The following is a 24,098-nucleotide window of genomic DNA, read 5'->3' as shown; positions in this document are numbered from 1 at the left end:
ATCGACGAAAGCAACGAGGAGCACAAAGACGAAAAAGAGTGACATTGAGGTGTACATGATCTACACGCAACTGAGAAAATACTGGTAAAGGAGAAATGAAACGTTGGAGACAGGAGAAAAGGGGAACGAGAGGAGGAGGTTAGGATAAAAAGAGAACAAGGGTATATAACCGAACATCTTACGCTAAAATGAGGCACATGTATTTTCCTTCCAGTGCTGCCGTAGACGGCGTGGAGCTTGGAACGCATCAGAATCATAGATTCAACGGCCCTATCAAGCAACTCCTGAGTAACTTACAGCGGCGAAGCTTGAACTCTCGAGGCAAGTTCACCGTCGCAAACCTGCTGCCTCCATGTTTTCATTCGCACTAGGATGTACACGCTTTGTCACGCACCTTCACCGTATCCTCATTCGAGAATTATTGCTTGCATCCAACGCCGAGAGTTTGTAACACGTTGAGCAATTACTGCACTCGGTTAGGGTCAAAATCTTGTTGATCGTGACGATTATTACCCAATAAACACAGCCACAACTCTGAACCAAGCTTGTTTTGCTTTGCTTCCAACAGAATTTTCGTAAGATAAAGTCATCGCTGACGTGCCCACAAGTACCACTGGCAGAGAGCATGATCAACTTGGGTAACCATCGCGGCATCATAGCAAATCCGATGAAATAGACCGGTGCACCATGCTGCTGAACGCTATAACGTACTTGAACAACCAGCCCAAATGGTACTACAAGTACAAGAACCGTGATAAGAAGAACCAAAGACAGACACGACAATGGAGTACAGCAAATACGAACATTCTATGGTTCGAGTAATACCAACTACCTACATTTCCTGATTCAACAAATACCTAAGACAACTTCACACCTACCAAGTAGACGGACCAAAGATGTTATTCCCTTCCACTGTCTTCGATGTTACCCCATTGTAATCTCCTGTTCGCGTGTAAACAGTGTTGCCCCACCACGTCTGGATTGTTTTGGCCCCAATCATCCCATTTTCAGGGTACTGCAAGCAAAAGAATATCACTATCGTGGCAATAGCGACCCCTGAATCCATAGCCGCAGACAAGACATAGTTGTACTTCGTCCACCACGAGAAATGACGCCGGCGAATCACATATTGGAAGATAAAGCCAACGATAGCCCATGGAATGTAATTAGTAGCAGTGGCCGGGGGCATAAGTCCCGTCCCAGCAAATAAGATAGGAACACTGCACAAATCTGATTAGCTTGCGAGATAGATTGGAAACGACGGACTAACTTGACATATCTAAAGAAGCTGTTCGGGTATTTCCTTGTGATCACCCAAGGAATGACTGGCGCAATCGCTCCAATAAGGAAGAACCACAATAACGCACTAGAGATTCCATTCCAAGCAAAGGATGGTCTCTGAGCATTTCATATGGGTAACCATGCAAAATTAGATACGCACTAATACAGTTGACCTTTTGAAAATTGCAGTGCAGGGCCGATAACGCCCCAAATGATAGACGCTGTGCCAAACACTTCCGTCGAAGGGCACGAGAATCCATCCTTTTGGTGCGGAGTACACATGTCTTCGATATTAGAGAACATCCACGATTGGACCCCAAGCTGGGTTGTGCCTGCAACCACTGTGGCAAGGACTTGGGACCAGAACATAGGTCGAGGAGGGACTTTCATGTAATGAGCAAGCTTGAAGTCCGAGGTGAACTGTATAGCTTGGTACATTGTAATGTAACCCCACGTCTGCATCGGGGTACACGCTTAAGAGATGGTTCGATCAAGAAGTATATGAGACGTTACCTTGAAAAGCATCATTGCTATGGGTCTTCCAGGTAATGCATAACCGATGATAAGCTCGGTGATGACGTTTAAACCGACTTGCTGGTTGGTGATTGCCTGGATCATCCCAATAGGGATAGTATAGCAGAAAGAAATGATGAGACCAAGCACAAATGCCCAAACGGGCATTTGCGTATTCCAAACTTCAATGCAAATTACACCAAAAGCAAACATAGGAACTAAAAAGTAAAGCGCCACATTGATCAACAGCATTAAGGGCCACAAGAACATAACGCACTAAAAATACAAGCATACCACCATTCTGGGACTTGCGGGTATCGGCTCATGAGTCGTGCATGGACGTCAGGCTGTTCTTTCAGCGAACGCCTGGCCTGTACGGCTATCTGATTGCGAAAGTAGAGCACTGTGTGCATTATAGTTGCAGTGATAGCAGCGAATCCAATGCCATAGTTCAGAGCAAACGTAGTTGAGAGAAACAGAGGAGAATACTGCCGATACGCCTCTTTGTCGAACGTGCTATCGGAACTGAGAATTCTGCTGACGTTGTAGCTAGCACCTGTGTTGTCGTAGGAAGTACGGCTTGACATCGGTAAGTAGTCAGAGTACCAGATATTGGAGTACTTGGGAGCCATGAGGTCGAGAGAAAACCATAGTAAAAGAGTATACTTACTTGCAGGATTGGTGCCAAGAACCAGAAGAAAAACACGAAGCCGGCTAGGACGTTAGCTTCAGCCCACCAAGGTGTCGCCAGGCTTGTTTCGTAAGTCATGATCAACCTTTCAATCGATAGGCCAGAGTCACTCACGGACTGCCTATGAACGCTATCTGCGACCAATCAAATGTAAACACAGACATTCCCAACCCACTCTCATACCCAAACAACTGGTTGATAACCTGTAACAGGTCTTTTAGAGGAGAAATCAGTATGTGCAAAAATATGACATACGGTGTTGTCTGGGACAATCCAAGTAACCCAGGAAAACATTGATAGGGCTGTAAATATGTATGCAGGGAAAAAATGCCAACAGAAAGAGCCGAGGAAAGCATAAAAGAAGAACCGCTCTCTGTTCATACCACCACGAGACCCAATACCAGCATAATATTGTGAGTGCAGTGTATTAAAGAGTGAGCAAGTGACCAGATTAGTAGGCCAAACTAAAGCCAAATATCAGTTTATTAACAATAAAGAAAACGAAAATACAGACTCATTGATGGGGGAGATACAAGAAAGCGACGAGCGACGCCTCCTATAGAGAAGCCGATAAGTTGTGTCGACATCACGAGCATCCATTGATACCCAAAAGTCAAACGCTGCGAGTAATATACGCGCTGGACGGCGACTATATCTGTAGCATAAGCTGAATTCACTCCCACCGTGCCCATGATTGTGATAATCACGTGCTCTTTGATGGTGAAGGGCCCAGGATTCAGCTCAACGCCAAAGATCTTTTTCCTAGGCATAAGCAATGCCCATAAACGGCCCAGTGGGAAAGACAGGAGCTGGGAAACCAGCTACATATTCAACGGAAGATTTAAGAATGCCTATACTGGATCAAAGTAAAGGTGACATACACCAGTGATAGTAATGTTAGGGTACCGAAAAAAGTAGAATTGGTTCAACCCAGGAATCAGCATCGCAAATAAAAAGCCTGCGTCGGTCATAGTCGGTTTCCTGATCAATATAAAGATTCAATGAGAAATACAATATACCTATTACCCAGGTACGCAAGGAAGAGACTGTCATATCTGGATCGTCGACATTGGCAACGGCAGACCGAACTTCAGGATATGGAGAATCCTCCTCTAACAAATAAGACCGTGTTTGTAACCCTGATAAAGATTTCAATAGAATACTACGTACCAACAACCATGGCTTCGCTGTCCACATTGGGATCATTAAACTCGGCGCCAGTGAGATTCTAATGTGCAGATAGCTATGGCTTAGCTTTCTCTAATCGAAAAGGCAAAAAAAAACTTAAGACGACGGCTTACGGAGACGACGACTGGGGATTCTGTTTCAATTATTATCAGTCAGGTCGTCGCCTTTCTATGAAGCAATAGACTTACGATCACCCTTTTCCGTATCTAACTTATAGGTTTCGTCGTGCTGGACACCTCGCCCCTGCGTGGACATAGTCACGGTTGACGATAATTGAGGGCTAGTGAATTTTGCGAGCCCTCAGGTTATCTTACTTATAGTCCGACAAGTAGTGATGTACATAACGTACGGCGCATGTGGTGGAACTTCGATTTTGTTGTTCCCGAACGCTGGCGATGGTCCAAGTCGGAAACTTGCGATATGCTAGTCAAGTTTGGGTGAAGATTACGTACCATGTTATTGGTATAGGGACTTGTGCTCAATGAAGGAGTGCAGGAACTCAGAGAGAACCATGGTCCGTCTAGGTAGTGAGAAATAGAGCATGCGGAAGATATTATGATTCTCACTGGTCCTGTCATAACGGATCTTTCGTTGACTGGCTGTAAATAACATAATAAAAATGACCACTTGGATTTCGGATGCAATCATTGCATCTGTTTTTCAAAGCGCAGGGATTGAATATTGAATGCTCAGCGAGCACATTCACGTACAGCCCTGCGCTGTGAACGGCGTTTAACAACATTTTCTGCTGGGGTGACTGTTCCAAATCGAGCTCGAAGGTGCATGTGTCGATTTGATAGAGCTCCAGAAGCCGGGAACTTTTTATTCAAAACTGGCAATGTCATATGCATACCACTCCAAGTTCTGACAGGATTATCAATGGCGGTACAAAATTTGAAAAAAAAAATATGATGGTCTTCGTGAACGGTCTCGTGGCCACAGCGTCCAGGTGCAGAAGAAGCCAGAAATAGCGATAAAATTTCGATAAAAGCCTCCGCAGGCTGTCCTATGTCACGACTTGGGTGACAGCTTGAGTGACTTTAATGATCGGATTGATAATGGCAAGCAGGACCCTCGCAGTCATAGCACTACATTACCAACCATATCTCGCATACCCAAAACTGAGGATAGATTGGAGGGAGCCAAATCATATATAAGAGTAAGACTAGACCATTGACATCTATATCACAACTATAACAACTGTAAATCATGCAACACCACGAAGGTCACTCAGAAACCCATTCAGGTCCGCATGCTCATCACGAGCACCACCATGGGCACGATTTCGCAGAGGCCAACAGGCAGCATTTCAACCAAACAGCCCATACGTATAATGATGTCCCCCAGGCCAGGGAGCGTGGTCGCAGAATCGCTGAGGAGATGAGAAAGGTGTACACGTTCAGTGAGGACACCACAACTGTTATGGAATATGCTTGCGGCACTGGTGCGGACGTTCATCATCCTGTAATGAACATTACCAGCTTACACTACGGTTGGTGTATCCACAGGTCTAGTCTCGCAAGAGCTGGCACCCTATGCAAAAGCCATCGTGGGTATTGATATCAGCCAAGGCATGGTCGATCAGTATAATCAGAGCGTCGCGAATCAAGGACTAGCGCCAGAGGAGATGAAAGCGGTATGTGTCGAATTAAAGGGAGAGGAGGGCGAGTTGGATGGGGCAAAGTTCGACGTGATAGTCGTGAGTGTTTTGTCTTGATCTGCGGAAGGCGCACTATTTCTCAACTTTTCTGCAGTGTGCTTCGGCTTACCACCACTTCAGCTCCATCGCCGACGTCACTCGTACCTTGGCGTATTTCCTTAAACCTGGTGGTTCGCTCTTAGTAGCAGACCTCATGAAAGGGGTCGAGGGGGGTGAAATCGTTACCCCTGAAGTACACCACATGGTTCCACACAGAGGGGGCTTCGGAGAAGCAGATATCCGAGAGGTGTTTGATGGCGCAGGTCTTGTCAACTTCACCTATGGAAAGGCGGCCGAGGGTACGCACCTTGGACGTAAGATCGAGCTCTTCATTGCTAAAGGAGACAAGCTCGTTTGATGGGATATAGGAATGCATTTGATACCTGTTTGTAGAAATATAAATCTATGGAAAGTGAATGTACAGTGATTGATAAATTTATTGATATAATCGTTGTTTTTAAGTCGACGCACTTGTTTATGTGTCTCACTTGATTGCTATTGAACCGCCAAATCTCTTTCTGGCTACAGCATCAACCTTTCCTTTGACTTCTCTAAAGGCTTTCCACCACGTCCTCCCTATGATTTCAGACGTAGGTTTTCCTGTAAATTTCTTGTCTTCGCTGCTCCCATTATTGTTATGTTCCCAAATTTCCCAGTATCTCCGTAGGAGCGTAAGCCACCATTTCATGACAGCTGCAGCCTTCTCCATCCCAGTATCCCCTGATTCCGCACTTTCCACTAAGAATTTGCTGAAATAATCCACATCCCTCCGATTAAGCGCTCGCTCTCTGAAGCCTTCAACCCAAACCTCGATAACGCGCTGCACATCGTCTGTCTCCGTGAAGTAAAGTTTCTCTCCTTTTTGTTTACCCTGTTGCTTCAGGAAGGGAACATGTGGATGAACCGCCTTTGGTATAGGCTTCTTACGTTGCGGTGTAGAGGGGAATCGATCGGGGAGCTTGATTACTTTATGATCCCCCGAGACAGATGCCCCACGAGCTCTTGAATGTCGAGCCATCAGGAGCTGTTCGCGTTGCATATCAATAGGCAATACGAAAAACACCTCTGGATCGATTTCAAGCTTCTCCAGCTCCGCCTCAGACACCTGCAAAGCGGAAGGTCCGTCCCGCTTGGTAAATAGCATGTTCTTTCTGGGCGAAAGACTCGCTCTATTTCTAGGGGCCAACTGCTGAGTGATACGCTTGACGTTGGTACCTTTGACGGTGATCCTGTTGTTATAGTCGGATATGGGTTCAGATGACTTGCTCCTTATAGGAAACACACTGGATGTTTGGGCAGGCATGGGGGAATGTGATCGACGTTTATACTCCACTTCGAGTTCCTTCCTTACATCCTCAGGTAGCGCGTCGAAAACACCTTTGTCCACTTGCGAAAAGGAAGGAAGATCTGGAACGAACGGCTTGGCCGCCTTCTTTGGTAGCCCATCTAGCAACTTTTTGTCTTGTGACGGTGGGTTAACAATGACAGGCGGTATTGGGTTGTTGATCGAATCCCGACGGGAAGAACTAGCTTGAACTTTGCTAGGACTCTCTGGCACTGGCTTAAACGGCAGTTTGGCTTGACCTGGTTCAGTGCTTCCAGAATTTGAACTCATTTCTAGTTTCTGAATTTGTATGCCGATTCCGCGAAGTTCCTTTGGGTCGAAATCGAATGACTCCAGAAGTTTCCATGCGTGGTCTCCAATGACAGTAGTGGCACTAGTAGGACGTCCGTTCGGCCCAGAAAGAGCCATTTGCTTGCTAAATGTCTCACATACCCCATGTCCCATGAACTAAATAAAAACGTGAGTATGAGGGAGTTCTGATGGAAGCTATCTTACCTTTGGCGCTTCAACAGGCGCATTGGGGTCTCTTTTCATAATCTTCAAAGTCAGCGAGCGCCCAAGCATGTATATGCTATTTAAACGTCGGGATACTTCCTGTGCCATCTGATATATGAATGTCTTTGCTTGTTCGCCGTTCTCAAAACGTATTCCATACTCCGCTTGATGATTAGCGCTAGCGCTGCAAATAAAACTGTGCAAATGGGACTCACATTGATATCACATGAGACAGATTTCCTTGGCTTATCAGATTCGAGCCTCCTTTCGTCTATGCCTCTGATGGCTTTGTACAGCGTTTCACCAGTCCCTTTCCCTAGAGCATCACAGAGTACAGCCTTACTTTTCTTTGCCAACTCTCCCAGCGTAGTCACGCCCAATTTCTCCTGTGTTTTTTGACGTGTGGAATGTCCAAACCCATGAAGATCATCAACATCCAGAGGGGCCAAGAACTCATGCACTTTTTCTGGGACAAGGTGGAAAGAAGCGGCAGGCTTGGCGCGACGGGTGGCAAGGCGCGCTAGGAGTATGTTTTCAGCAATTCCAATACTGACTACAACAAAATTAGCGCGTAGCAAGACACAAACGGATAATGGTACCTTCGCACTCGGTGGCCTTTCTGATTTCATCTCGTATTTTCTCAGCCAGCTCTTTTGCTGGATCCCTTGTGATGGCCTCGGAAACTGGAAGGCGAGATACTTGGTTCTTCACGTCAGAGACAGCACTCGTGACATCCAGTAATGCCTCATCAACAGATACAGCTTGCAAGTCATCTGCATATCGCATCAGGACAGTGTAGAATTGCAACGAAAACTGTCTGTATCTATATATTTTGTAAGTATGAAGAGACAGTAGTATTAGCATGGATATCTCACTTTTCAAATTCATATGGTATAGTAACGATCGTCGGACATAGCTTTCTTGCCTGCTGAAGACTTTCCGTCAAGGTAAGAGATGGCAACGATGCTAGAAAAATACAGGACACACCTCATTCCGTTCTTAACACCAAACGACCTTGCTTCATAACTGGCACTAGCTATCTCACTTGTACTTGCCGCACCACCTTGAGAGCCTTGCGAATGGCAAACCGCGACTGGCTTGCCCCGCAACTGGGGTCTGCTGACTAACCCAGCTGATACGAAGAAGCAGTCAAAATCACAATGCATGATGACCCTTTCAATTTGAAGAGCCTTTGCTTTCCCTTTTCCTTTGGGTGATGTTCTTATAGTGAGCTCAGCCCCCTTCATGCTGACGCCGTCCTCCGGCTCGGGAATTGGGTCGTCCTGTAGCTTCCTGGAAACCTGCGGATTCTTCGTATGAGAGCTTTCAGAAGGAGTCACCATAGCCCCATTTTCAGCACGTATTTGTGCTTCCAAAACCAGATTTTTCAGCTCAGCCTTCCAAGTAGATAAATGATGCAACCGAGAGTTTTTGTAAAAGCCTTCTATAAAGTCAGGAGCGATAGAGGTATGTGCTGCTCTCCACTCTGGGTTGGCCATCACTCGTTCTGCCATTAGATTAGAGGTGTGGGCCGCATACCCTGGTATACGCGCGGCCTCTTCGTAGGTCCCTGGATCTGTCATGTATAGAGGACGAGAATCAAAAGTCTTCGTGGCAGGGTGCGTAGTTGGCGAATCATTAAAGGGATTCACTTCAGATTGAGGGGCCTCTTGTGGTGTCTGATTATTAGGATGACCAGTGATTGCATGAGGTCGCGACTCAGATATAGTAAAGAGAGATTGCTGAGTTGTCCGAGTTCCCTGCGATTCTTGCAACCTGTCTCCCGGTCTAAAGATGTAATTCTTCCAGGGCAGCAACGAACCAGATGCAGCACTCTCTACTAACCACTCCGGCCTCACCACTTTCATGTTCTTAAACTCGCGTATCTTGGCAGGAGTCAAAGAGCACGTTATAATGTGAGTTCTGAGCATGCAGATATTGTCAGGACTGAGTGAGAATATAGCATATATAGAGATAATGGGAGGCGAACACTAATGACTTCTTATCCAAATAAGGATGGTATATACCTCCATGCTTTATGATAAGTTGACGCAAGTCTTGCACAGAGGGTTCGGTCCATCCATTGATCTTATTGAAGAAGTGAGCTTCGAAGAATAGGCTGTAACTCTCAGAAACCCACATATATAGCCAAGCCCTTAAAAATGGTTCTTCTTTCGCTATCATCGTTCTCGCTGACATCCATATCTGCGTTTTGTATCTGTAGTTTTGCACGTTTTCTCCGCATATACTCCCCAAAGTGACCGAAGCGCGCAGCACCGTATATATCTGCATTTTTTAATGTGACTGGTTGTTCAACTGACTGGGCAAGTTGCACAGGATTTGAAGGTATAGGTTGCTCAGTCTCAGAATGACGACGTTTCAAAGATGGCTTGCTCAAGGTAAGCCCGCGTTCTCCACTGCTACTGTCATCGTTATCGAGTTTTGAAGGCCGTTCGGCTTGTTCGTCGCCCGGTAAAACGGTGGTCTGAAGAAACTCGGCAAATTCTGGATCGTCTGGTTCAAACAAGTCAGAAGAAAGGCTCCCAGTGGGCCCAACGGATTTAGCCTTGTCTTCCATTACTAGCAGGACAAGGTTGCTGGGAAAGAAGTTCAAAGAACAAATAATGGGCGGGAGCTCCGGTTGTGGGAAAGATGACAAAGCGAAGGAATGGGGCGGGGTGGCGTTGTTATTATGTAATATTTCCATAAAGGGCATGTTACCAAGGTCGCTTAACTGCTATTGTCCACCTTTGTATTGTTCTTTATTATTGTCTGCCGTGATTTGTTCTTACAGCCAACCACAAAAAGCATGGGTCCAAGCCAGATTCCCAGTGAAGAGCGCGTCGCTCGTGTCTCTATATCTTCTTCTTCATTCCTTCTACCATCATTAGTTCGCTAGTTCGACATGTTTTCGAAATTTCTTGCCTTTTCTCTCTTTTACAGCGCGTCTGTCGGTGAGCAAGCTCTACCATAATAATAGAGTCGTTGGGACTAACGCTATCTTGTAAGCCGCGCAATCTTCTTCCACCGTTGTTTGCGTTGCGGGACAATGCCTTCAGGGTTTTTCAAACACCACTAGTCGGTACTTTATTTCATTCGTCAACGCGCTGCTGACACAATTTGCAGTCGGAGCAGCGCTATCGGCGTCAGGAGCGCCATCCAACTTACTACTCCTGCCTGGTCAATATACATCAACCTCAAATCCAGAGCTTCTGCATAGCATGTTAACGTCTTCATCCGCTTCACTATCCCAGTCTACTGGATTCGGAAACTCGAGCTCTGGTTCATCAGTCACACTTCCCCTCACTGTCCAACTTCAACCTGGGCTCGCTATATATCCTCAAACTCTGTACTCAGGCCAAGGTTCATTCTCATCACTTCCTACGGAACCTGTTGTCAACGCATCCGTTTCACTATCCGCGTCGTCTCTGGCAATATCATCTGATGTTTGGGTGGCCGTTTCCGCAGGATCGAACTCCCGTGTTATCCTTTGGGACTCGGTTCCTGATGTAAGCCAGCTGCCACCAAGTTCCTCAGGGTCGCTCGCCCTGCTTGACATGCAATCTTCCTCTTGTTCGCCTCCTTGTTCAGGTTCCGGTGTGTGTTCCGCTTCGGGAACTTGCACTTGCCCTACTGGATTCAACGGAACCTCTTGTGAAATGTGCTCTTCTGGGTTCTTCGGCCCAACATGTCAGGCCTGCCCTTCAGGATGCACGTCTTGTGACGATGGCATTTCGGGCTCTGGGAAATGTCTTGTCCCAGTAGTCAGTAATCCTCCCTCAAGCTGTAACTGCATCAACGGCGAGTGCGGCACTAACGGGCAATGCACTTGTATCACTGGCTGGACCACTGCTTCCAACGGCACTGCGTGTGCACAGTGTTCCACTGGGTTTTTCCTTGACTCAAGCGGCAACTGCGAAAGTAAGGGTACAATATCTCTCCGAATCAATGTCCTTTCTGATCAGCCTTATTTCCAGTATGTCAGCTAGGCTGCTCAGAATGTGCGGCTGGGACTGGCGATTGCATTACTTGCGCATCCGGATTCACGCAAGATACGACTGACAGAACAAAATGCGATGCCACACAACAGCAGACATCAACCGGTACTGCTTGCCCAGAAGGTAGCTTCAGCAACGGGACAGCATGCCCTGTCTGCTCCCCAGTTTGTCAAACGTGTAGTGGGGGTACATCCAACGACTGCATCATCTGCGCTTCTGGGTCGTATTCGCTCGGTGGATCGTGTGTACAGACCAATAGCGGAGGTGTCTGCCAAGGCTCCAGTCTCATTGGAAATAATGATAAGCATGAATGCGATAGTAAGTCTTCGTTTCTCTTAATCTTGATGTAAGCTAAGTCTCGATTTATTATAGCTTGTGGGCCAAAATGCACTTCGTGCCAGATCTCTAATTTCAACGTTGGATCCACTATAGACCAAGCGCAGTGTACAGGCTGTCTTCCGGGTTTTGTACTTTCGCAGGGGAAATGTGTTGAAAGCTGTCCAAGTGGCGCGTTTCTCTCACCTCAGGATAATCTGACGTGCACTGGTAAGTTTCTTTGTTTCTTACTTTATGATGCTCCGCTCATAACATTTTATTTTGTAGCTTGCAGCTCTTCTTGTTCTACATGTTTGGGTAGTGCCGACTTCTGCTTGACCTGTGCCAATAAGCAGCTTGCCTCAAACGGCCAGTGTGTTGCTTCTTGCCCATCCAACACATTCAGTTCCTCCAATACTTGCATTTCGTGTCACCCTGACTGCGCAACATGTTCAGGTTCATCTTTCAGCCAATGCACCAGCTGCAACAAAGCTCTGCCTGTGCTTACCAACGGCAGATGTCTTCCTACATGTAGCCAGTCGCAGTTCTTTGACACCACCTCTTCTACTTGCCAATCGTGCGACCAAAGCTGCTCCAGCTGCTCCGGATCTGGACCGAGCAACTGCCTAGCTTGTTCCAGCTCAAGCCAGGTCCTCCGCGGAGGCTCTTGTACGTCTGCTAATTGTAGTAGCGGATCTAGTGTTGTCCCAGGTCTCGGCGCTTGTCTGTCGGAACTGGTTCTGATTCCCCAAGCCTCCGGAACATCCGCATCAGCCCTGCCGTCCATCACGGGATTATCTACACCGATATCAACTACGACGAAACAAACCCTTCAGTGGTGGGAGATTCTACTTATGGCCCTTGGGTGTGCGTTTATTTTCTTAGTGTTCATGATGTGCTGGCGCCGGCGTGCTCGTAAGCAACGTGCCAAGGAAACCGCAGCTTTTGCCTCCAATCTCAACCGCAAGCGTAGCTGGCGCTGGCGTCTCGCACGTTTCGGTGAAAGACTTTTTGGACATTCTCCCAGTCGGCTGCCCGAGGGTGAGGACATTAAATTAGCGAAATTGCGCGCTGCCGAGGAAGCCAGACATCACCAAGAAATGGAAAAGCTTATCGGCGCATATGAATATTCCAGGGCAGGGTCGAGCCGTGCTCCTTCGCCTCTTCCCCCTCTCGAAGACCACAAACACCGCAACTCGTACGATTATCCTTACACGAACGGTTCTCACCGGTTGTCAGGAGGATCACTGTACTCCCAAGTAACGGGCGTACCACGACACGGACCTGAACCCCGTCAACCGGTTAAAACCAATCCCTTAATGTCCCGGTTCTCGGCGACGACACTAGGCTCGTCGATGCATAATTCACGGACTCGAGGATTGACTCCTGCGGTTCCCAGTCCTCCTACGGATGCAGAAGCTTATGCGGCGTCTGTGAGACAGTCGCCTGAGCCTCGCGGATCCTACTGGGTGACCCCAGCAAGTACGGGCGGATCAAAAAACCCATTCCTTAAATAATTGATTTCTTTCTTATCTTCACATGGACCTCGGCCTGGTAACTAGACTGGACTTGGATATATACATACAGTGTATACACACACCTGACGACTGGTCCTTGCACATACTACAACATCACCATACTTACTGTATCACTTCGGTTTCGTTTCACATTGACGTTAGTTACCAGCATGTCTACGACAGAGCTGGCATTGTATCTTAGTAGCTATTTCACATCGACTTTTCCCTTAAGGGGCTTGTCTTACATAACTCATCCGTCTTAGAAGACGGATTCAATATCCTTTTTTTCTGTGTTGCTTACTTTGAGCAAGTGACCACGAAAGCTGCGCCCGCGGTAATTCTCAAATGGTCTTCGCCGCGTAGAGGAAAGCTACCGCAGTTGGGCTGCAGTATCGACGGGAACAGCTCTAGGCTTAAATGAAATCCTCCGCTGGTTTATCTATAACTCGCAGGTGCGATGACAATCGACAGCAACCTTGCCATATATCGACTGTGCAGTGTGCGTTTGACCATCACGTGTGCTATGTACGCAACCAGGCTAGGGTGGACAGGATCCATGCCGCGCGCTATTTATTGATATGCATATATGGTTCTGCGATATTCAATTTGAACTTCCACGTCTGCCCAGTTTTACCCACTATTGGGCGGTAAGCAGCTTGACTGTACGTCTCAGCTCGTCGTCTTTCACCTTCTGCATCCTTGCAGCGGACTATGACTACTGTACCCGGTGGTGCTAACAATGCCATCGAGAAACAGGACAATGGCCATGCCGATCCGATACTGTCCTACGAGAAAGGCGCTCCTGGGCTAGGATGCAGCTCTCAAGATGGGCGACGCCCCCATCCAGACCCATCCCCGAAAGGCCGAGATATCTGGCAGGAGTTGTCATCTGGCGCAGATCCAAGGAGTATGCATTTTGGCGCTGCTCACGAATGGCGGGCAGACGGCGTGAACTTTCAGCCTTTTTCTGCCAGTCAATCACAAGACCGATACGTTATTCAACAAATCGACGTCAATGGGCATCAATGGGCATTAACTGGAGTGTTCGATGGTGGGTCTTCATGAAACCCCCCGTGATCATGGCTTGTTCATGCTGTATATTTCGCAGGACACCTGGGAGATGCCACAGTCGAACATTGCGCTTACCATTTGCCGATCATCGTACGCGAATTTTTGGAAGAAATTCTCAAAAAACACGGCGATCGCGCCATCCCTCCTCCACTGATAGCGGACCTGCTCTCGCGCGCGATGACTTCTTTTGACGATGCAATTGCTAATGATGTTCTTGAGTTGTTTCCTGGGGGTTTATCCTCGCTATCCAAATTCTCCGATCAGCAGATTCAACATGTCATCAACGATCAATTATATGGCGGGATAAATTACAAAAAGGCACGACTGTGCATGTATGGCACTACTGCGCTCGTAGCACTTATAGATCCAGATCATCGTAATTTGTGGATCGCAAACCTGGGAGATTGTCAAGGAAGTATGTTCTATTACTTTCCGATACTTTTTCATTATCATTTGCTGATATGACTGTGCAGCCGTTATAACAGAAACGTCTCCCGACGAATGGAAAATCGACATTTTGACAACTGTTCATAATGGGGATAACCACCTGGAAGTTCGGCGCGTTAAACGCGAGCATCCCGGAGAACTAGACTGCGTTCGTGACGGACGAGTTCTTGGAGCCATTGCTCCTTTCCGATGTTAGTTGACAGTCGTGTTATCACACCCACACATCCTAAATCGTTGACCATCACCCAGGTATAGGAGATACTCCTTTCAAGCAGCCTCCTGAATTTACTCGACGGATACTTTATAACCTGTATCCAGGTTACCACGATAAGTCTCCTTGGGAAGAGTTTTTAGTGCGAAACCATACACCTCCATATATCTCAGCGACGCCAGAGGTAACTCACTATGCCCTTGACGCCAGATGGGCGGGCTCTGGGCATCCTCATCCACCTCGCAGATATCTTGTACTGTGTTCCGACGGATTCGCAGACCTTTGTGGCTCACAGCATGATAAAGTACTCAGAGAGTGGGCGCGAAATGGTGGCAAGCGAGGTACTGCGGCTGGGGCAAAGCCGCAGAATATGGCTTTGCGGTTATTATGGCAAGCTCTGGGGGGCGATGACAAGCACGTTTCAAGCGTATTGGAGCAAGGCAAGCATGCTTATTGCTTGGACGATACCTCAATCATTGTACAGAGTATCTGACACGGAGTTGACGAGAGAGCGCACATACCTACCCTGCATATCACGTCTGTAAACTTAATTTTTGTAGCTACGGCTCACTGCACATAATAATCTCCTGTAGCCTTAATTCAAATCGTCGAAATAATGCTGATTGAGATTGAGGACACTAATTTAGATTTCGAACGGTAGATTGTTACATTTTAAGGTGTTACAACATAACACATACAACAACTTGATACATGCTTTCTTTGCATACAGGTCATGATGAGGTACTACGATACACTAATGATTGATGATGAAGGCAGATTGGATGCCTTTGGTTTAATTGCGCTCACCCCTGAGGCGACGTGCAAGAGCAAGGTCTTTAGGTTGACTGTGGGTGATTTGGTTAGAAGTGACCTAGAAGATATAGAAAGAGAAAAACATTACATTGTTACTCTCTTGGCATGAATGGCTGCCATATTCGTATCCTCGAATAGAGAAATAAGATATGCTGGTAATGTGTAAAGTCAGCATCAAATATAGCATCTGTACGGAGTGATGCCAATTACCCTCGCTAGCCTCCTGGAGTGCCATAAGTGCAGAGGATTGGAAGCGGAGTTCGCTCTAGTAGAATAAAATATGATTAGCCTAGATTACGCAGTCATAAAAACGACGCCTTTCACTCACCTTGATTTCTTGGGCCAGCTCGCGCACAAGCCTCTGGAAGGGTAGTTTACGGATGAGGAGCTCGGTAGTTTTCTGGTAACGCCTGATTTCACGAAGGGCGACAGTGCCTGGTCTGAATCTATGAGGTTTCTTGACACCTTGGCTACTCATCGTCGTTTTCTACGACGTCTCTGAGCATGATCATCAGGGCATTCAGGTGTGAATTAACAACCGACCGGCATCAACCTTCCAGTCTTCTTCCTAGACTCCTTGTACGCGAGCTGTAGTCGCGGAACTTTGCCTCCTGTGGACTTGCGCGCAGTTTGCTATGTAACAAGCCAGTCAAAAACATGCTCGGAAATAGAGCAATTAAGGTATGAGATAGGACACGCAGAAGGGCTCCATGCAGAAACATGCATTTTTGAAACATCGAGGAGAGTGAAGTCAGCAGTCCCCCCACTACTCTCGCGTCGCAAGACGCGTCGGGACATCGATGACCCTCTCGTGCTTTTGCCATCACGAGCGACTCCTTCGACTGCATATATGAACGAAGGCTCACCTTGGTACGAGCCATATCGAATATGAGGCTGGTTAGAAATCCGAATGCCAATGTCGAGAAGAGATCAGCGGAACGATGGGGACATGAAGGGGGACATCCTGCGAGGCTATATAGCTTGATACGACTCTAGGACCATTTCATGCTCCTTTTTGCTGACTCCTTTATGGCTCCTCGTCTGCCCAGACCTGTTATCAAGTGTTGCGACATTCCCTTTGCTTTCTTTGCAGTCATATTGGTGGCATAGGTGGCATGTCTGGCGCGACAATCAAGAGCTGCCACTGCAAACAAACACATACCAATACGCTTGGTGGTTTCCTCGAAACTAGGACTCGACCGGCAAAAGAGAACTAGTACCGCAGCCTGGCCTGGGCAAGAGACAAACGTCTGATAATATATCAGTTTAAAAATCCTGATAAACCTTGCCATACTCCTGGCCCAGTCTTTTGTGGAACCGCGTGGCTAAAAGTACCGCGAACCTTCAAACTTCAAGTGCAGTCTTCAAGTCGCAAGACTCCTTAACATTATCATGAGTGCTCTTCCATTACTCCTTCCCCCGAGCTCAATTCCGCGAGCTTCCAAGAACGCGCAAGTTGAATGGACGCCCCAAAGGTATCTCTCGGCTCCCCAGCCCCCACCTATGGACGACGCCAAGGTCATGGAGCAAGAAATGGCCGCCGCCAGGCAAGGGGTCGATGGAAAGGCCGTCAAAAAGACGAGACCCAGACGGACGGTGGACTATAACGGAGGCATCGGTAGATGGGCATTGGTTCGTCGACATCATGTACTATCAACCTGTTATCCAATTCTTAGCACTCGATTCCTCTCCCAGCTGCGCAAACTACGACCGAATCCTACATTTGTGCCCTATATGAGGCCCGCTCCACCTTATATCGTCGATGTACGAAGGATTCAATAATTTGTGAATCGCATACGTGACTTACAAAATATAATCGTCCATATAGCTGCTTCCACCCAACGCATATCCTGAGAACTCATCAACCTCCCTATGTACAAAATTCGTACACACGTCGACAAATAAGATACGGTGTCCTGTCAACGTCGTCACGGCAAGTGTCTGCTCCTAATTCTTACATTCCCTATTTTCTGAGGGCGTCGATATGAACTGTAGTGGACGCCGGAGGGACGACGCGTACTCACAGGCTCGACGAGTGGAGAATTCACGCTATGGAACGGTCTCACGTTCAATTTCGAGACCATCCTCCAAGCTCACGACACAGCCATCCGCGCATTCGCATTCACTCACTCCGGAGCCTACCTAGCCTCCGCCGACCAGACCGGCATCATCAAATATTTCCAGCCCAACATGAACAACTTGACCGCATGGCAAGGACACCGCGAAGCTATCAGAGGCCTGAGCTTTAGTCCGGACGATGGGCGCTTTGCGACGGCGAGTGATGATTCCACCATCCGCATCTGGTCTTTCGAGGAGAGTCGGGAGGAGAGTGTGCTGACGGGTATTTTCACCTCTTTAGTCGAGAGTTTTTATATTTTCACTGATAGGTTTGTTAAGGACACGGATGGGACGTGAAATGTGTCGAATGGCATCCTACGAAAGGGCTACTCGTTTCTGGGAGTAAAGACAACCTCATCAAATTCTGGGACCCTCGAACGCAAAAGGTCCTATCAACGCTGTGAGTCCTCCGTCCCATAATGTGAATACGTATCTTAGACTTTTTATAGACATCAGCACAAGAATACCATACAAGCACTGGCATGGTCCCCCAACGGCAATCTCGTCGCCAGCGCCTCCCGAGATCAAACCGTCCGCGTCTTCGACATCCGCGCCATGAAAGAATACCGCATCCTAAAAGGCCACAAAAAAGAAGTCTGCTGTACGCTACCTCTCCTCATCTCACCTGACTCTCGCTGACTACAACACCCTTCTTTCTGCAGCCGTGACCTGGCATCCCATACACCCCATCCTCGCCTCCGGAGGCTCAGAAGGCGCCATCCTCCACTGGGACCTCTCCGGCCCCGAACCCCCCGCCCTCCTCCCCCAACCCACCTCCCCCCCGCGCGCCACGCTCTCCCAAGCGCACGACTCCAACGTCTGGTCCCTCGCCTTCCACCCCCTCGGCCACCTCCTCGCCAGCGCCTCCAACGACCACACCACCCGCTTCTGGTCGCGCGAGCGCCCCGGCGACGCCTCGGCCGTCTTCGCAGCCGGCGGCGAGAAGCCGCCCGAGGTCCAAGACGCCGGCGGGCAGGACGAGGAGGAGGACGCGGTCGTACCCGGCTTCAGCTACGGCGGCGGGAAGTGGTGGGGGAGGGAGGAGGAGGCGGCTTTGGGCGCGGGGGCGGCGGAGGCGGCTTTGGGCATGGAGGAGGCGGGTTATGGGCGGAGGGCGGATGAGGTGATGATGGGCGGCTCGGATGATTTCATTCCTGGCTTGGGTGGAGCTGATCATATCGATCACTCTGTGCCTGTTGCGCCGAGGCAGAACGGACCTTTACCGTCTCAGGAAGATATGTTCGGCACGGGTGCTGAGGAGTGGGGTAATCGCGGTGGTGCAGGACCGGGACCGGGTGGTCGTTCACATCGGTGGGGCCAACGTAGGGGTAGATATTAACTATTACTTTGCATAGTTACCGTATTCCTTGATCGCATTCGCAACTTCATAACGAGGTTCTACTCCAGACTTCAAAGACTCGGTTCATGCTCAAGGGAAAATGTGTTTACAATGTAAGATACCGTGATTCATTGTGAATATGCAAGCATAAAGAGGGAGAAAAATCAATAAATCTAAAAAACAAAAAAAAAGTCGACACAACTACCAGCCACAACCTTACACCTTGATGAAAAAAAATAATAAAAATAGGTACATGCTTTTTTCAGAGCTTGACACGACAAGTAAAAAAAGAAAAAGACCAGGGAGATAAAGATAATAAAAACCATTGTTAACCAGAGTAACGATGTACTCAGGCCGAGAGCGTGCGACACAGTCCAACCATGAAGGGGGTCATCTAAACGTCCGTATACGGCGCGGGGCAGACTAAAAACCTGTCGTCTCCACTGTCCCTCTATATGACCACCACGTATATACCAAACCAAAAACAAAACAAACGAAAAAAAATTGTGTGCAAGTAAACAAATCAAGACAGAGTGGCCAAAGCCTCTCTAAAAATGCTGCCTAGCCTATCATAGGCGGGGTAGATAGTGGCTTGGAAATGAGGAGAGATTGAGCGGTAGGCGTCGATGAGCCACTTCGTACGTCGTCAGAAGGAGGAGAACGGGGGGAGGGCGAAGAGTACTGCATGAGTGTCTCGCGGAGGTTGGGAGAAAATGTACTGGTGGGAGGGGGCTGGGACCATAAAAACTCTTCTACACTGGACGCGGAGTGAGAGCGCGGCATAATCTCAGAAGGGGTATCCAACAGCGAGTCTGACCCGGTGTAAAAGCAAAATCTGCATTGAAGTGGCATCAGTCTCGTTTGTCCCCCCCGACTAGAAGCAAACAACGTACCTGTTCAGGAATGCACTATAGTTATCCCGATCTCCCATAGTTTCACCAAGGGGCGAATGTTCGCGATCCGCCACACCATCCGTCCTCAACGCCAAATGGTCCGAAGTGGGCGACGGCGACGGCGAAGCTGACGAGCTCGACGTAATAGACGGCGAGAGGGAGTCATTGTCCTCTCGCAGATGAAACAGCTTCGTATTGGTCCAGCCCGTACCAAACGTCGAGTGTCCCCCCGTGCTCAAAGCCGGCTGGGGGAACGAATGAATCCGCGAAAGTGGCGGCTTCGGGACCGCCAGCTCGTTGATGTGGTCCATACTATCACTCCTACCCTTTTCCGACGTAACCGATATGCTAAACTGGGTTCTTCGCGCGAAACCAGTACCGTCCCCGTCCTGCTCGAAGCAATCACGTCGCTGACGCGTTTGCTTACCGAGACCAAGTCCAGAGAAGGACAAATCCTCGGCTTTGGGCGGAAAGGGGATACGGACATCCTCCTTATCAGCATCGCGAGGTGAGCCTAGAGACTCGGGACGCGTGGGAGAGAAGGGGGAGGTTCTGCCAGCAAGGGGTTGGGAGCGCTTTGGCGGCCAGGGTATAGTGTTGGGAGAGGAAGGATACGTGCTGGTCCTCAAGTGGCGCGGCGGGGAAGGAGGTACGCCACCTTTCCAAGGGTGCTTCAACGAAGCCCCAAAGTCGTACCGAGTGGCCAACGGAGTGTTCGCCGTGAGCACGGCGGGCATCCGTTGACCCGAGCCTGAAGACCGACGACGCGTTTCCCGATCCCTTCCCTTCACCACTTGCTCGAGCTGGTTCCTGAGATAAACCATATCCGACTTGGGTTCGTCTGCTCTCGCCACCTCCGGCGCCATCTGAGATTTCGAGAACTTCACGAGATAATTCTCTCCGTCATTGTTGTCCCAAAATTCTTGACCCCCCACAATATACTTCAGCGCGACGAACAACGTCTTTTCCTCTATCCGCGTCCATATATCGTGTAGGCGTATCGTGAAGGTGAAAATGTCAAAGGTATTGCCTTCGACAGACTCCGCATAGCGTGCCGTCACCTCGCTCGTCGTCTGCCACCAGTCAAAGGTGAAGCGCACCGCAAGCCATTTTTCAAAAGCGATGTTGCGCACGCGCACGCGTCCGTTGATGGTCCGCGTATCCTGTATCAGCTCCAGGCTTTGGAGGGCCACGTTGGCCACCTTCGAAGGGAGGGCTGGCATGTTGGGAATCTCCATCGTCACTTTTTTTCTGTCTTCCTCCTCGTCTCCATATATAAAGGACGGAAACTCGTTATCCGTTCCACTGGTATCCGTCGGACTGCCATCCCTGGAGACAGCCAACGGTTTTTGCTCTGCAAGGAAAAGCTTGACGTGTTCAAGTTTTGCGTCAAAGTGAACGACCTTGGTGTGAGTGGGCGTGCTAGGCTCGCTCTTGCTTGGTGTGGTGTTCGTCATGATAAGAAGACCCGGCCTTTTGAGTTTCATAGACGACTTTACTGGTTCCCCAGATTTTTTCCGTATTAGCTTTCCGTGAGTGGAGTTCTGAGCGGACGACGCAGGAGAGGGCGTTGCCCTCCTCAGTAATTTCTCACCGTACACATCGATATGCGATTCAGAGGCATGCCTCGCCTTAAGTCCGTCCATATTGAGGTACAGCTTTCCTTTATTGCCCGACGACGGCTGTATAGGTCCTTGGGCTAGCCGTGGCGTGTCGTCGTCATCAGAAAAGTCAGCTGGCGAGCAAGTCGTCGGTGCCGCACGTCTGAGACCGTGTAGCTCTGGATGACCATGGTGACCACCTTCACCTCTGGCTTTGAGCACAGCAGGCGTAGGCGTCGAATATTCGGGCGGACAGACGGAGGCGAATCGCTGGTCATATATGCGCATTGACCTAGCGATGATGGTCGGACGATTTTCATCCGTCTGGGTCGCAGAGGAGGAGCTCGACTCGAAATCGTTTCCCGCTGAGAGATCGCCCTGGGAGAGGATAGGCAGGGGTGGGGTGTGTGTCATGGACGGTACGTCCGCGCGCAGTGTGGTGAGGGCCTTGGGACTGGTATTTTCCATGGAAGAGGAGAGTGAGAGAAGGGGACCGGCGTGTTCAGAGCGCAAAAAGGAAGTGCGGCGGGGAATGATGGGGAGTGGAGCACCTGCGGTGTTAGACGAGCGATTGTGGAGAGCGTCAGAATAAGAAAAAGAGGAGGTAAAGTCGGACACGGTGCAAGTTGTCGAGCTCATCTGAGCGTATGACAATGGGGTAGATTTTTGGGGCGTGGAGATATAAAGTGTGCTTCCAGATATCTGTGGGACGAAAGGATAAGTGCCAATAAGAAATCATAAAAAAGGCAAGTAACCTAGTTGTGTGGTTTAGATGAATGATGGATACATATACAGTAGCAGCGCAAAAGGCAGCCCAGTGTCGAGAGAAAGGAGGAGATGGGAAAATGATAAAAGGTCCGAGATGTGTGACGCTTGTCTGACGTCAAACGTGCGCCAACAGCGGGGACAGTTGAGGGGTGATGGGTCTACAAGACGAAAAGGAGAAGAAGGTATGGATGGAGTATACGAGGATGCAAAAGTCGGAGAAGGAGATGTACTGAGAGAGCTTTGTGGTGAGAGGGAGAGGGAGACGTACGGGTAAGCTGAGGAAGAGAGGCGTGAAAGACGTGAGGGATGAAAAGAATGACGAGCTTGTTCGACCCAAAGACTGTGAAGAGCAGCGGGCGGACGAGACAAGAGGTGGCAATGGTGAAAATTGTATTAAAAGTGAGATTGGATGTTTTCACTATCGGTGTCTCACGTGCGAGATATGCCTTTTACGGATGGAGTGGTGTCTTTCATACACAGCGGCTGTTTACTAAGCAAAGCCTATCCAATCTTTTTGGCCATTCGATGTCCATTGTCCACTGGAAATGATCCACAGTCCGCTCCCACCCAACTTCCACTCCCACACAAGTCATTGCTCTCCTGGGCCAGTGCCTGCTTCTGCCGGCACACTATAAACCACGCCAATAATGATAACAGGGATATACCGCATTTTACGGAATATTCAGGAAACTTCCCTCTTGGAGCACGTCATTGTCACGAATGGCTGGTGACCATAACAATAGCAGGATGATTTTGGATGATGTGCTAAAGATGGTATATCGATGATACCACGCGAGATCAAATTTCACGATTGATTTTAGCCTATTGATTAAAGTTATTAAATACCCCTCAGAACACTCCATGAATTTTACTGAGAAATTATATTGCAGTTATACGCTAAGAAGCCTAGGTAGTATCCGTCGAAGCACCCACCAACGTTCGATGTCTGATGTCTGTGGAGTCGGTCTAACTCGATGTCACCCATGACATCATTTGCTCATCATCACCCGGCGGCATTACGAGGTCTAGGCCATATCTAGGCCTCCCAACTGCTTTCTCGAGGCTAGGCTCGCTCCATCGACGGGAGTATATTCGAAAGTCTTCGCCATCAAGCCTGGATTGGCAATCGTCAACCCAAGGCAGTGTGTCAATCCCAAACAGACACAACACGACCCGCATGACCTATCTCTGCAAAGCACTGGAATGAACACCCAGCTCCATCGCTCCCATGAAACTTGCAATTTTCGACCTAGACTTTCTCAACAGGGTGCCATATCGTTAGTACCGGTTTCCAGACCATTGAAGGAATCAAACGGCGGAGAAATGCAAGTGCGACATGCTTGCAAGTATTAGCGTCACTTCAGTACTCCCTATTCGATACATCGACCGCACAGTCCATGCATCCAATGAATCTCCATGCCTCGCGCAAATGCTCACCATCTCATCTCGGGGCCCATCAAAACGATGCAATACGCAATTCAGAGCGACAGTGTACCATAGCAGAAATGGAAGCGAAGCGACTTTGGTGTAAACGTGAGCTGCTAGCTTTTTTTTATGGCTCATTCGTTCTAAAACAATCAAAAGTTCGTATGTTTAGATAGCCATCCTCCACCACGCACATCGGCGCCAGAAGCTTTTTAATCCGTTGCTAGCCCTCCACCGACTTGCGGGTTTATCAGGTGGCTTTTGTGTGGGGCGTGCACAGATCCTCGTCGACATGCTGCAACCTGAAGAGAACTTTAGGCTGGAGGTAAGAACATCACTTCTTTTGTTAACCTTCCCCGACCTCGTCGAC

The 24,098-nt window shown here is 48.7% G+C and overlaps 8 protein-coding genes across 8 annotated transcripts; 4 read left to right on the top strand and 4 right to left on the bottom strand.

The window, feature by feature from the left end:
- Nucleotides 1–71: 71 nt before the first annotated feature.
- On the top strand, nucleotides 72–461 carry SERLADRAFT_474798 (uncharacterized protein; the record flags this gene model as incomplete). The annotated part of the gene is made up of 1 exon (XM_007321560.1): nucleotides 72–461. The coding sequence occupies one exon, from the start codon at nucleotides 189–191 to the stop codon at nucleotides 369–371; it is 183 nt and encodes a 60-aa protein (XP_007321622.1).
- A 157-nt stretch (nucleotides 462–618) lies between these two features.
- On the bottom strand, nucleotides 619–3,938 carry SERLADRAFT_357592 (uncharacterized protein; the record flags this gene model as incomplete). Its single annotated transcript, XM_007321559.1, has 14 exons — nucleotides 619–1,220; nucleotides 1,271–1,366; nucleotides 1,442–1,737; nucleotides 1,795–2,012; nucleotides 2,072–2,414; nucleotides 2,465–2,546; nucleotides 2,600–2,688; nucleotides 2,741–2,949; nucleotides 3,000–3,306; nucleotides 3,367–3,443; nucleotides 3,505–3,597; nucleotides 3,656–3,713; nucleotides 3,787–3,806; nucleotides 3,862–3,938. The coding sequence occupies 14 exons, from the start codon at nucleotides 3,926–3,928 to the stop codon at nucleotides 875–877; spliced, it is 2,301 nt and encodes a 766-aa protein (XP_007321621.1).
- An 817-nt stretch (nucleotides 3,939–4,755) lies between these two features.
- Nucleotides 4,756–5,842, top strand: SERLADRAFT_474793 (uncharacterized protein; the record flags this gene model as incomplete). Its single annotated transcript, XM_007321558.1, has 3 exons — nucleotides 4,756–5,117; nucleotides 5,182–5,372; nucleotides 5,428–5,842. The coding sequence occupies 3 exons, from the start codon at nucleotides 4,883–4,885 to the stop codon at nucleotides 5,728–5,730; spliced, it is 729 nt and encodes a 242-aa protein (XP_007321620.1).
- Nucleotides 5,843–5,856: 14 nt separating this feature from the next.
- SERLADRAFT_372476 (uncharacterized protein) lies at nucleotides 5,857–9,790 on the bottom strand (the record flags this gene model as incomplete). Its single annotated transcript, XM_007321557.1, has 8 exons — nucleotides 5,857–7,164; nucleotides 7,213–7,371; nucleotides 7,428–7,765; nucleotides 7,812–8,035; nucleotides 8,088–8,147; nucleotides 8,200–9,135; nucleotides 9,203–9,300; nucleotides 9,353–9,790. 8 exons carry the CDS (start codon nucleotides 9,788–9,790, stop codon nucleotides 5,857–5,859), a joined length of 3,561 nt encoding a protein of 1,186 aa, XP_007321619.1.
- A 3,963-nt stretch (nucleotides 9,791–13,753) lies between these two features.
- SERLADRAFT_441066 (uncharacterized protein) lies at nucleotides 13,754–15,264 on the top strand (the record flags this gene model as incomplete). The annotated part of the gene is made up of 4 exons (XM_007321556.1): nucleotides 13,754–14,093; nucleotides 14,151–14,528; nucleotides 14,587–14,751; nucleotides 14,810–15,264. 4 exons carry the CDS (start codon nucleotides 13,754–13,756, stop codon nucleotides 15,262–15,264), a joined length of 1,338 nt encoding a protein of 445 aa, XP_007321618.1.
- Nucleotides 15,265–15,418: 154 nt separating this feature from the next.
- Nucleotides 15,419–16,713, bottom strand: SERLADRAFT_474776 (uncharacterized protein; the record flags this gene model as incomplete). The annotated part of the gene is made up of 6 exons (XM_007321555.1): nucleotides 15,419–15,616; nucleotides 15,673–15,736; nucleotides 15,795–15,849; nucleotides 15,913–16,071; nucleotides 16,128–16,217; nucleotides 16,451–16,713. 6 exons carry the CDS (start codon nucleotides 16,463–16,465, stop codon nucleotides 15,565–15,567), a joined length of 435 nt encoding a protein of 144 aa, XP_007321617.1.
- Nucleotides 16,714–16,976: 263 nt separating this feature from the next.
- On the top strand, nucleotides 16,977–19,783 carry SERLADRAFT_363016 (uncharacterized protein; the record flags this gene model as incomplete). Its single annotated transcript, XM_007321554.1, has 7 exons — nucleotides 16,977–17,216; nucleotides 17,280–17,348; nucleotides 17,413–17,523; nucleotides 17,580–17,925; nucleotides 17,982–18,102; nucleotides 18,152–18,303; nucleotides 18,365–19,783. The coding sequence occupies 7 exons, from the start codon at nucleotides 16,977–16,979 to the stop codon at nucleotides 19,039–19,041; spliced, it is 1,716 nt and encodes a 571-aa protein (XP_007321616.1).
- Nucleotides 19,784–19,934: 151 nt separating this feature from the next.
- On the bottom strand, nucleotides 19,935–20,573 carry SERLADRAFT_397281 (uncharacterized protein; the record flags this gene model as incomplete). Its single annotated transcript, XM_007321553.1, is given in 2 exon segments — nucleotides 19,935–20,011; nucleotides 20,028–20,573. Coding segments are annotated over 2 exon segments (274 nt in total), but the record flags the coding sequence as incomplete, so codon positions are not given.
- Nucleotides 20,574–24,098: the final 3,525 nt, after the last annotated feature.

Source organism: Serpula lacrymans, assembly GCF_000218685.1.
Source record: "Serpula lacrymans var. lacrymans S7.9 unplaced genomic scaffold SERLAscaffold_11, whole genome shotgun sequence".
Lineage (NCBI taxonomy): Eukaryota > Fungi > Basidiomycota > Agaricomycetes > Boletales > Serpulaceae > Serpula > Serpula lacrymans.
Note: the sequence above shows the minus strand (reverse complement) of the source record. Positions and strands in the feature narration are given on the sequence as shown.